The sequence below is a fragment of the Culex quinquefasciatus genome, chromosome 1 (assembly GCF_015732765.1).
Source record: "Culex quinquefasciatus strain JHB chromosome 1, VPISU_Cqui_1.0_pri_paternal, whole genome shotgun sequence".
NCBI lineage: Eukaryota > Metazoa > Arthropoda > Insecta > Diptera > Culicidae > Culex > Culex quinquefasciatus.
In genome coordinates, this window is record NC_051861.1 from 10,251,603 (window position 1) to 10,264,481 (window position 12,879).

General features: G+C 19.2%; 1 protein-coding gene across 7 annotated transcripts in view; it reads right to left on the reverse strand.

Moving 5' to 3' along the window:
- Window positions 1-12,879, reverse strand: part of LOC6039938 (serine-rich adhesin for platelets) — a 39,595-nt gene that overhangs the window by 3,492 nt on the left and 23,224 nt on the right. For all 7 annotated transcript variants that reach the window (XM_038248163.1, XM_038248170.1, XM_038248152.1 and 4 more), the window contains one exon: window positions 8,025-8,103. In XM_038248163.1, the coding sequence (XP_038104091.1) occupies window positions 8,025-8,103 (79 nt within the window). The remainder of the gene's footprint in view (window positions 1-8,024; window positions 8,104-12,879) is intronic.

Genomic DNA, 12,879 nt, shown 5'->3' on the forward strand with positions numbered 1-12,879 from the left:
AATTTTAAATTTTAAATTTTAAATTTTAAATTTTAAATTTTAAATTTTAGAATTTTAGATTTTAGAATTTTAAATTTTAGAATTTTAGAATTTTAAATTTTAAATTTTAAATTTTAAATTTTAAATTTTAAATTTTAAATTTTAAATTTTAAATTTTAGAATTTTAGAATTTTAAATTTTAGAATTTTAGAATTTTAGAATTTTAGAATTTTAGAATTTTAAATTTTAAATTTTAAATTTTAGAATTTTAAATTTTAGAATTTTAAATTTTAAATTTTAAATTTTATTTTAAATTTTAAATTTTAAATTTTAAATTTTAAATTTTAAATTTTAGAATTTTAAATTTTAGAATTTTAGAATTTTAAATTTTAAATTTTAAATTTTAAATTTTAGAATTTTAAATTTTAGAATTTTAAATTTTAGAATTTTAGAATTTTAGAATTTTAGAATTTTAAATTTTAGAATTTTAGAATTTTAGAATTTTAGAATTTTAGAATTTTAAATTTTAGAATTTTAGAATTTTAAATTTTAGAATTTTAGAATTTTAGAATTTTAAATTTTAAATTTTAGAATTTTAAATTTTAGAATTTTAGAATTTTAAATTTTAGAATTTTAGAATTTTAGAATTTTAGAATTTTAGAATTTTAGAATTTTAAATTTTAGAATTTTAAATTTTAAATTTTAGAATTTTAGAATTTTAAATTTTAAATTTTAAATTTTAAATTTTAGAATTTTAGAATTTTAAATTTTAAATTTTAGAATTTTAGAATTTTAAATTTTAGAATTTTAAATTTTAAATTTTAAATTTTAAATTTTAAATTTTAGAATTTTAAATTTTAGAATTTTAAATTTTAAATTTTAAATTTTAAATTTTAGAATTTTAAATTTTAAATTTTAAATTTTAGAATTTTAAATTTTAAATTTTAAATTTTAAATTTTAAATTTTAGAATTTTAAATTTTAGAATTTTAAATTTTAAATTTTAAATTTTAGAATTTTAAATTTTAGAATTTTAAATTTTAAATTTTAGAATTTTAAATTTTAGAATTTTAAATTTTAGAATTTTAAATTTTAGAATTTTAGAATTTTAAATTTTAGAATTTTAGAATTTTAGAATTTTAAATTTTAAATTTTAGAATTTTAGAATTTTAAATTTTAGAATTTTAGAATTTTAGAATTTTAGAATTTTAAATTTTAAATTTTAAATTTTAAATTTTAGAATTTTAAATTTTAGAATTTTAAATTTTAAATTTTAGAATTTTAAATTTTAGAATTTTAAATTTTAGAATTTTAGAATTTTAAATTTTAGAATTTTAGAATTTTAAATTTTAAATTTTAAATTTTAAATTTTAAATTTTAATTTTAGAATTTTAGAATTTTAAATTTTAGAATTTTAAATTTTAGAATTTTAAATTTTAGAATTTTAGAATTTTAGAATTTTAGAATTTTTTAAATTTTAAATTTTAAATTTTAAATTTTAGAATTTTAGAATTTTAAATTTTAGAATTTTAAATTTTAGAATTTTAGAATTTTAGAATTTTAAATTTTAAATTTTAAATTTTAGAATTTTAAATTTTAAATTTTAGAATTTTAAATTTTAGAATTTTAGAATTTTAGAATTTTAAATTTTAAATTTTAGAATTTTAAATTTTAGAATTTTAGAATTTTAAATTTTAGAATTTTAGAATTTTAGAATTTTAGATTTTAAGAATTTTAAATTTTAAATTTTAGAATTTAGAATTTTAAATTTTAGAATTTTAAATTTTAGAATTTTAGAATTTTAAAGAATTTTAAATTTTAAATTTTAGAATTTTAGAATTTTAGAATTTTAAATTTTAGAATTTTAGAATTTTAAATTTTAAATTTTAGAATTTTAAATTTTAAATTTTAGAATTTTAGAATTTTAAATTTTAGAATTTTAAATTTTAGAATTTTAAATTTTAGAATTTTAGAATTTTAGAATTTTAGAATTTTAGAATTTTAAATTTTAAATTTTAGAATTTTAGAATTTTAGAATTTTAGAATTTTAAATTTTAGAATTTTAAATTTTAAATTTTAGAATTTTAGAATTTTAAATTTTAGAATTTTAAATTTTAGAATTTTAGAATTTTAGAATTTTAGAATTTTAAATTTTAGAATTTTAGAATTTTAGAATTTTAGAATTTTAAATTTTAGAATTTTAGAATTTTAGAATTTTAGAATTTTAAATTTTAGAATTTTAAATTTTAGAATTTTAGAATTTTAGAATTTTAAATTTTAGAATTTTAAATTTTAGAATTTTAGAATTTTAAATTTTAGAATTTTAAATTTTAAATTTTAAATTTTAAATTTTAGAATTTTAAATTTTAGAATTTTAGAATTTTAGAATTTTAAATTTTAGAATTTTAGAATTTTAAATTTTAGAATTTTAAATTTTAGAATTTTAGAATTTTAAATTTTAAATTTTAAATTTTAAATTTTAAATTTTAGAATTTTAAATTTTAGAATTTTAGAATTTTAAATTTTAAATTTTAGAATTTTAGAATTTTAAATTTTAGAATTTTAGAATTTTAGAATTTTAGAATTTTAAATTTTAGAATTTTAAATTTTAAATTTTAGAATTTTAGAATTTTAGAATTTTAGAATTTTAAATTTTAGAATTTTAGAATTTTAGAATTTTAAATTTTAGAATTTTAGAATTTTAGAATTTTAAATTTTAAATTTTAAATTTTAAATTTTAAATTTTAGAATTTTAAATTTTAGAATTTTAAATTTTAAATTTTAAATTTTAAATTTTAGAATTTTAAATTTTAAATTTTAAATTTTAGAATTTTAAATTTTAAATTTTAGAATTTTAAATTTTAGAATTTTAAATTTTAAATTTTAGAATTTTAGAATTTTAGAATTTTAGAATTTTAAATTTTAGAATTTTAGAATTTTAAATTTTAAATTTTAGAATTTTAGAATTTTAGAATTTTAAATTTTAGAATTTTAGAATTTTAGAATTTTAGAATTTTAGAATTTTAGAATTTTAGAATTTTAGAATTTTAGAATTTTAGAATTTTAAAATTTTAGAATTTTAAATTTTAGAATTTTAGAATTTTAGAATTTAAATTTTAGAATTTTAGAATTTTAGAATTTTAGAATTTTAAATTTTAGAATTTTAGAATTTTAAATTTTAGAATTTTAAATTTTAGAATTTTAAATTTTAAATTTTAGAATTTTAGAATTTTAAATTTTAGAATTTTAAATTTTAGAATTTTAGAATTTTAGAATTTTAGAATTTTAGAATTTTAAATTTTAAATTTTAGAATTTTAGAATTTTAAATTTTAAATTTTAAATTTTAGAATTTTAAATTTTAAATTTTAGAATTTTAGAATTTTAGAATTTTAGAATTTTAGAATTTTAAATTTTAAATTTTAAATTTTAGAATTTTAAATTTTAAATTTTAAATTTTAGAATTTTAGAATTTTAAATTTTAAATTTTAGAATTTTAGAATTTTAAATTTTAGAATTTTAAATTTTAAATTTTAGAATTTTAAATTTTAGAATTTTAGAATTTTAGAATTTTAAATTTTAAATTTTAGAATTTTAAATTTTAAATTTTAGAATTTTAAATTTTAAATTTTAGAATTTTAAATTTTAGAATTTTAAATTTTAAATTTTAAATTTTAGAATTTTAGAATTTTAAATTTTAGAATTTTAGAATTTTAGAATTTTAAATTTTAAATTTTAGAATTTTAAATTTTAAATTTTAGAATTTTAGAATTTTAGAATTTTAAATTTTAGAATTTTAAATTTTAGAATTTTAGAATTTTAGAATTTTAGAATTTTAGAATTTTAGAATTTTAAATTTTAAATTTTAGAATTTTAAATTTTAAATTTTAAATTTTAAATTTTAAATTTTAAATTTTAAATTTTAGAATTTTAAATTTTAAATTTTAGAATTTTAGAATTTTAAATTTTAGAATTTTAAATTTTAGAATTTTAAATTTTAGAATTTTAGAATTTTAAATTTTTTTTAGAATTTTAGAATTTTAGAATTTTAGAATTTTAAATTTTAGAATTTTAAATTTTAAATTTTAGAATTTTAAATTTTAGAATTTTAGAATTTTAAATTTTAGAATTTTAGAATTTTAGAATTTTAAATTTTAAATTTTAGAATTTTAGAATTTTAAATTTTAAATTTTAGAATTTTAAATTTTAGAATTTTAAATTTTAAATTTTAAATTTTAAATTTTAAATTTTAAATTTTAAATTTTAGAATTTTAGAATTTTAATTTTAGAATTTTAGAATTTTAGAATTTTAGAATTTTAAATTTTAGAATTTTAGAATTTTAAATTTTAGAATTTTAAATTTTAAATTTTAGAATTTTAGAATTTTAGAATTTTAGAATTTTAGAATTTTAGAATTTTAGAATTTTAGAATTTTAAATTTTAGAATTTTAAATTTTAAATTTTAAATTTTAAATTTTAAATTTTAAATTTTAGAATTTTAGAATTTTAAATTTTAGAATTTAAGAATTTAAAATTTAAAATTTTAGAATTTTAGAATTTTAGAATTTTAGAATTTTAGAATTTTAAATTTTAGAATTTTAAATTTTAGAATTTTAGAATTTTAAATTTTAGAATTTTAAATTTTAAATTTTAAATTTTAGAATTTTAGAATTTTAAATTTTAAATTTTAAATTTTAGAATTTTAAATTTTAAATTTTAAATTTTAAATTTTAAATTTTAGAATTTTAAATTTTAGAATTTTAAATTTTAAATTTTAGAATTTTAGAATTTTAAATTTTAGAATTTTAGAATTTTAAATTTTAAATTTTAAATTTTAAATTTTAAATTTTAAATTTTAAATTTTAGAATTTTAAATTTTAGAATTTTAGAATTTTAGAATTTTAGAATTTTAGAATTTTAAATTTTAAATTTTAGAATTTTAGAATTTTAAATTTTAGAATTTTAGAATTTTAGAATTTTAGAATTTTAAATTTTAAATTTTAAATTTTAGAATTTTAAATTTTAAATTTTAGAATTTTAAATTTTAAATTTTAAATTTTAAATTTTAGAATTTTAAATTTTAAATTTTAAATTTTAGAATTTTAAATTTTAAATTTTAAATTTTAAATTTTAGAATTTTAAATTTTAGAATTTTAAATTTTAAATTTTAGAATTTTAAATTTTAAATTTAAATTTTAGAATTTTAGAATTTTAGAATTTTAGAATTTTAGAATTTTAAATTTTAAATTTTAGAATTTTAAATTTTAAATTTTAGAATTTTAGAATTTTAGAATTTTAGAATTTTAGAATTTTAAATTTTAGAATTTTAAATTTTAGAATTTTAGAATTTTAGAATTTTAGAATTTTAGAATTTAAAATTTTAAATTTTAGAATTTTAGAATTTTAGAATTTTAGAATTTTAGAATTTTAGAATTTTAGAATTTTAAATTTTAAATTTTAGAATTTTAAATTTTAGAATTTTAAATTTTAAATTTTAGAATTTTAAATTTTAGAATTTTAGAATTTTAGAATTTTAAATTTTAGAATTTTAGATTTTAAATTTTAGAATTTTAGAATTTTAAATTTTAGAATTTTAGAATTTTAGATTTTTAGAATTTTAGAATTTTAGAATTTTAGAATTTTAGAATTTTAGAATTTTAAATTTTAAATTTTAGAATTTTAGAATTTTAAATTTTAGAATTTTAGAATTTTAAATTTTAAATTTTAAATTTTAGAATTTTAAATTTTAGAATTTTAAATTTTAGAATTTTAGAATTTTAGAATTTTAAATTTTAGAATTTTAGAATTTTAGAATTTTAGAATTTTAGAATTTTAAATTTTAGAATTTTAAATTTTAGAATTTTAGAATTTTAGAATTTTAGAATTTTAGAATTTTAGAATTTTAGAATTTTAAATTTTAAATTTTAGAATTTTAGAATTTTAAATTTTAAATTTTAAATTTTAGAATTTTAAATTTTAAATTTTAAATTTTAGAATTTTAAATTTTAAATTTTAGAATTTTAGAATTTTAAATTTTAAATTTTAGAATTTTAGAATTTTAGAATTTTAGAATTTTAAATTTTAAATTTTAGAATTTTAGAATTTTAGAATTTTAGAATTTTAGAATTTTAGAATTTTAGAATTTTAGAATTTTAGAATTTTAAATTTTAGAATTTTAGAATTTTAAATTTTAGAATTTTAAATTTTAAATTTTAGAATTTAAATTTTTTTTAGAATTTTAGAATTTTTAAATTTTAGAATTTTAGAATTTTAGAATTTTAGAATTTTAGAATTTTAGAATTTTAAATTTTAGAATTTTAGAATTTTAGAATTTTAGAATTTTAAATTTTAAATTTTAAATTTTAGAATTTTAGAATTTTAGAATTTTAGAATTTTAGAATTTTAGATTTTAGAATTTTAGAATTTTAGAATTTTAGAATTTTAGAATTTTAGAATTTTAGAATTTTAGAATTTTAGAATTTTAAATTTTAGAATTTTAAATTTTAAATTTTAAATTTTAAATTTTAAATTTTAGAATTTTAGAATTTTAGAATTTTAGAATTTTAGAATTTTAGAATTTTAAATTTTAGAATTTTAGAATTTTAAATTTTAAATTTTAGAATTTTAGAATTTTAGAATTTGAGAATTTTAAATTTTAGAATTTTAGAATTTTAAATTTTAGAATTTTTGAATTTTAAATTTTAAATTTTAAATTTTAGAATTTTAGAATTTTAGAATTTTAGAATTTTAGAATTTTAGAATTTTAGAATTTTAGAATTTTAGAATTTTAGAATTTTAGAATTTTAGAATTTTAGAATTTTAGAATTTTAGAATTTTAGAATTTTAGAATTTTAGAATTTTAGAATTTTAGAATTATAGAATTTTAGAATTTTAGAATTTTAGAATTTTAGAATTCTAGAATTTTAGAATTTTAGAATTTTAGAATTTTAGAATTTTAGAATTTTAGAATTTTAGAATTTTAGAATTTTAGAATTTTAGAATTTTAGAATTTTAGAATTTTAGAATTTTAGAAATTTTTTTTCTCAAAATTTTGTTTGCAAATATTATTGATTTTTTGATCAAGGAAAGTTGATTTGCGAAAACGTAAAGAATTGCACTTCTGCAGTGTCGAAATTGTTTTTTTTAAATAGCTGAAAACAATCAATAATATACCTACATGAGGATTTTTAGTCGAGACTTATACATTAATTGAGAATATGCCTTCATACACAAAACCGTGAGTTGCCAGTTTTATACCCCCTATCAATCAAAACAGGACAACAATAATTTACTGTCTCTTATCAATAAATCTCGCTTCGTCGTTAAAAAAGAGGATATTCCTTCCTCCCCACCCACTCCAACTCAAATCTCTAACCTGTCTGTCCGAATTTCAAGGGCGTGCGACAGCGTCGGGGAAAAGGGGGGTATCCAAAAAAACACCTCTATATCAATATTCGATGTAAATTCCTGCCTCACCCCCACAAACCCACCCATCGTCTAGGACGACAAGGGGTCGCTCAATAATTCATCTACTTGTTTGCCGACGCCGTAGCTTTCGCTTTCTAACCTAACAAAAGTGAGCGCCGAAAAAAAGTCGTCGAATGGGAGGGGGGGTGGGGGGGTCTCTGCATAGAATTTGCAATTGCGTCGTCGTTCCTGTGTCTGGAATCAAAAAATGCGACGAGGGGGGGGGCACTTTGTTTTGGTGCAGAACCGATGTAACCGAACGGGGAAGGATGAATAAAAATTTGATTTTAAAACGAAGAGAGAGAGGGGAATTGATCAGAGCAGGCATTCAAATTAGTTTAATGTCAAAAAGTAATCAGTTGTCATAAAAATAGGACGTGATTTGACAGCTCAAGTAGCCGCCATTATGGCGAAGTCAGTCTGGCAACCCTATCCACCCTTTGCCCGGTGAACTCCGGCGAGGATTGACGTTCGATTGATATCGATTTGGGCCCGTTTGACGGTGTTTTACCATTTCTCGTAAAGGGGAAGGCAAGGTAGGACGACCTGGAACGAAAACAGAACGTGACACGTGCAATTACCTGGAAACTTCTCGTCCTCCAGCAGGTTTTCGTTGTCGTCGAAAGTGGCACTGGCACCGCCGCCGGATTTGCCGAGGACCTGTAAAATGGAGCTGCCGTTACTGAACTGCACACGTGGGTAGGTTGAGATGTGAGTGAATTTGACTGAATCTGACAGGTTGATAAGTGGCAGCTTTGTAGCGAGAATTCATCGGAACTTGATCGGAACGGGTTTTTTTTAGAGGAATGCCTTTATAAAACATTATCAACTGGAAATGAAAAATAATAATTTTATCCAGCACGATGTTGAAAAGCTATGAATCAATGCAGTTCAATGTTAATCAAAACATAGGTAACGAACTGTCAAATGAATCACGCCGATTTCCTGCCATTTCCCCAATTCCATGTCTTGCTCAAGCTAAACAATTTCGTCACTCTCCAGAGTAGGTGATCGACGTATTGTCGCTCTGGCACTAAACCGAATCGAGCGATTTCCACTCTCGCCGCACTTTTTCTCTCCGCCTTTTTCTGCCAAGCTTTATTTGGTATTACCCGATCAGAGTGTAGCCAAGTTTGTTATGATTCCTCCATGTTGTTTTGATTGGCGAAATTTTTTGTCGAGGGATGAAACATTTTTTTTGTTTATTTAATAAAAAAACAAATAAAATATGTACTATTTTTATCTTCAAAAATGCCCATCATTATCATCCAAAACATCCGACGGCAACACGCAAGCACTGATGCTATTTATTTTGCAAAAAAATGCGGAGAGAAAAAGTGCGGCGAGAGTTGAAATCGCTCGTTTCGATTTGGTGCCAGAGCGACAAAATGTTGTCAGTGATGTTTCAGCACAACATATCGTTACACTCAGAAATGATGTTGATAAGTTTTCGAAGCGTAGTGTCGGAGAAGTCGCCGCAAAAATTCGATTTATTTCCGAAACCACAATAATTACGGTAATGGGTCCTGGCCGGAGCGATGTCATCACCGTCGTCGTGCCCAAATTGGAAAAGTTTACCGATTAATGGAGACGCCTGTCGTCGCGATTCAGGAAGGAGGTGGAAAAATGTCGAAATGTGCCCCCCTTTTTGTTTATTAAATATTTGTGAGCGGGGGAAGAAAGGCCAAAGTAGGCGATAAAGTTGTGCCTGAAAGGTGACCTTCCCGTGCCGGTTTCGATTTCCCGGTCCATTGACCGATTGACCAACAGGAATTCGAGGTCAAACAGCTCAATTAGAAGCCATTGCCATAATGGCGCAGCTTGCTATAAAAAAAATGACAACTCACCTCCCAGGCCCGTAGCCAGGGGGGGGGCTTCCGGGCTGCAGCCCCCCCCGAAATTTTTTCCAATTTTTTAAAAATTGAACTACCTTAAAAAAATCTTAAATCAATGATTGTGTGTTCTCTTCCCAGAAATAATTTGTAAGATAGAGAATCAAGAATTGATTGATCAAACTAAGTAATTTGCCTGTCCGTTGCCGGGCTCAGTTTTAGTAGATTATGGATCCAAAATTTGGATATTTAAAAATTGAGCTGCAGATTTGAACATTGTTCCATTCAGTAACATCTCATTTATCTTGTAGTTTTAGCATTACATTGGTTAGGATGGTCCAAATCTGGGCTTACTTGGGGCTATCCCCTGAAATCAAAGATTTACGCATCACTAGCCTAAGTTCCAAAATTTGAACTTTTTCTGACCACTGACCACCAAGTTTGGGCAAAATCGTCAAATTGTATGAAGAAAAGCAACTGTTTCAGTTTTTGACCAATGGAAGGCGCAATAACTATCCAGTTCTTATCAATTTTCAGAACTAATATCTTCTTTAAATTTGGAAAAACTTTCCCGAAGACACCTTATTTTTTTGGGTTTTTTGCTAAAAAGTTATTAACCTTCGAAAATAGCAATTTCCGAGTGGACTGCTCTAAGGGGCTACATAGAAATAATTACCGTCATCTGGGGCGAATCGGGACTACAGTCTGAATAGGGACAGCAAAATCCTTAGATCTTGTTGTCTTATTTTTGATTGTAGAACTTAAGTATGACCCCTGAAGAACCATAAAATAATTTAGAATTTTTGGATTCAATGTGGCGGTCAAAATGGAGGTCAAGAAATATTTCTGGTGTTTTTTTTAAAGGTCTAATAAACCAAATTTCCAGTTTTTGCTTTTTGGGTGCTTTTGAAACCGTCAGGGGTATTAAAAAACACCCAAAAAGCAAAAACTTGGTGTATTGGACCATTAAAAAACAGATGCCGAATTTGATGTTTAAAAAAAGCAAATAAAACATGCCGATTTCATTTGTTCCTGATTCGGTTATCCAAAGTCCTTCGAACTTCGGATAATCGAAACTTTGGATAATCGAGGCTTCGGCTAGTCGAATTTGGATTGTAAAATTAATAGCCCTCCTTTATTTGCATTAAAACCTTTAAACTGTTAATACATGTTTTTTCTCTACATTTTTCAAAATTTATCATAATTTCTCAAAAATATTTAGATTTTGTTTTCAAAAACGAAAGCATTTAATATGAAAAACATTTGAGTGAATTTTGACTATTATCAGAAATACAATTCTAATTTTATCGTTTTTGGTTTTAAGAATATGGTTAGTTACATATCTAAGACCTTAGAGAAAAATGCTTGAGAAATATCTGTGTGTATTTTTTTATTACTTTTTCGTAAACCTTTTTTCCGAAACCACTCGTCCAAAATGCTTTCTTTTGGTCACATTTTTTAGTTTCCACCGTGGCCAATCTCCAATTTTTATTTAATATATCAAAAATCGGAAGATCAACTAAGTGAATACTTATTATCAACTAAATTTCACTTTGTGCATGAGCTTGCGATTTTTAAAGGAAGAAATAAAATGATAAAAATATTCAAAACGTTAAAAAAAATTAAGCTTGGAATCAAAAACTCTGAAATTAAATTAATTAAACATCACTTTCAAATTATATAATTTCTGATCAATAATTAATTTTTATACTATTTAATTTCTATTTTTTGGATTTTACAGATTAGAATTTGCATTTTGAAAATTTTAAAATTTCTTTATTATTTTTTTTATAATTTCTTATTTCTGAATATCAATTGTAAATATTTAATATTTACAAAAAACAGAGAGCAAATACAATATTAAAAAAAAAATAGCTTCACAATTTTAATGGAAATAACTTATTTCGATTAAGTCTTTTTAGGACCAGCGACCAGGTCGGTCCGGAAAACAAATTTGAAATGTTTTTCCTGCTTTGATAATCATATACGACATGTTTGGGCTCGTTTAAAAATATTTAGAATTTTTGTAACATGTCGCGGAACCGCGGAAAGTTTTTTCTCACGAAAAAAGGATTTCGCCATCAGCTAGATATTTTGAAAACTAATGATGCAAAACAACTGTACTGATTTAAAGTGTGTTTTGAACACTTTTAAAATAATAAAACCATAGCTTGTAGTTTTGATTTGTAACCCTCTCAACTTTGGTCAGAGTTTAGTGACATAAACTTCAGAATAATATTCGCAACGGCTAATTGAAGATTTAAAAATTTTACACTTCCAAATTTCTAAATTTTCATAATTTTCAAAATCAAAAATAAAAATAATAAAAACATAAAAAATTTAAGATAACAATTCAACAGAATAATATCAAAAAATCTGAAATTCCAAAAATTTAAAAATCTAAAACTGAAAAATTAATAAAATAATTGATACTTAAGAAATCCTAAACTAAAAAAAAATATCATTTTAAAATTAAGTTATTCAAAATCCAATAAGTTATGTTTTTTCAATCTTAATTTTTGGATGCTTTAAATATTTTTATGTTTGAATTCTAGTATTCCTAAATTAATTTATATTTACCAGAAAATTAAGTGATTTTTGTAATGGCTTTTCCCTTATTTCAGCATTTTAAGAATCAGCGTTTTGATAGTCAGCTTCATGAGGCAATTCTTCAATATTATTTAAGCGAATTCATTATTTTCAAACGTTATTTTCAGTCGCATCCAAATAAACAAATCAAAATCTCATCAACACATATTGTTCCCGAAGAAATATCAAACGACGCTTTTTGTTTCTGTTCCTATTCAGCTGCGTACCGCTTAAGAGAAGTCTTTTCGTAAACCTTTTCTTGACCGTTCCTTGAGATTTTTTTATGGAGTTTTAAGAGTCTCCGTACTACAGGACATTTTTTAAAATTTTCGTTTGAAAGTAAAATATAGTTCTTGTTGCAAAATTCAGACTAAGATTTGATTTACAGGAAAAATGTAATTGATTTAAGAATTCTTACATAAAGTATTCTTTATTTTTAAAACAAAAATTTAAGATAATAACTACACATGATAATTTAAAAAAAATCAGAAATTCCAAAAATTAAAAAAAAAACAAATACATAAAAAAATATAAAATAATTACAACTAAAAAAATCCTTAAATTATAAAAAAAACATTTTTTATCATTTTTAAATAAAGATATTCAAAAAATAATTTTCAATCATTTCAATAAATTATGTTTTAATAATCTTATTTTTTTGATGCTTCGAATATTGGTATGTTTGAATTCAAGTGCAGACTAAGATTAGATTTACAGGATAAAACTAATCAATTTATGAATTCTTACATAAAGTTTTCTTTATTTTTAATTTAGCAACGTTTCGTAAATATAAAATTTCTAAACCATAAAATGTGCAGGATTTTGTTCCTAGAGTCAAGATATTGGTTGAACAAACATCGATTTTAATAAATGGTTACAATCCTAAATTATTAAATATGTATATAGATTAAAATTTTATTAAAAAAATATCTTTAGAATTGAGATCTGATTTAATTTTTTTTGTCATGTTTTAAAATTTTTTTTTTGCTCAAATTCTGGACAAATTTTCAGAATA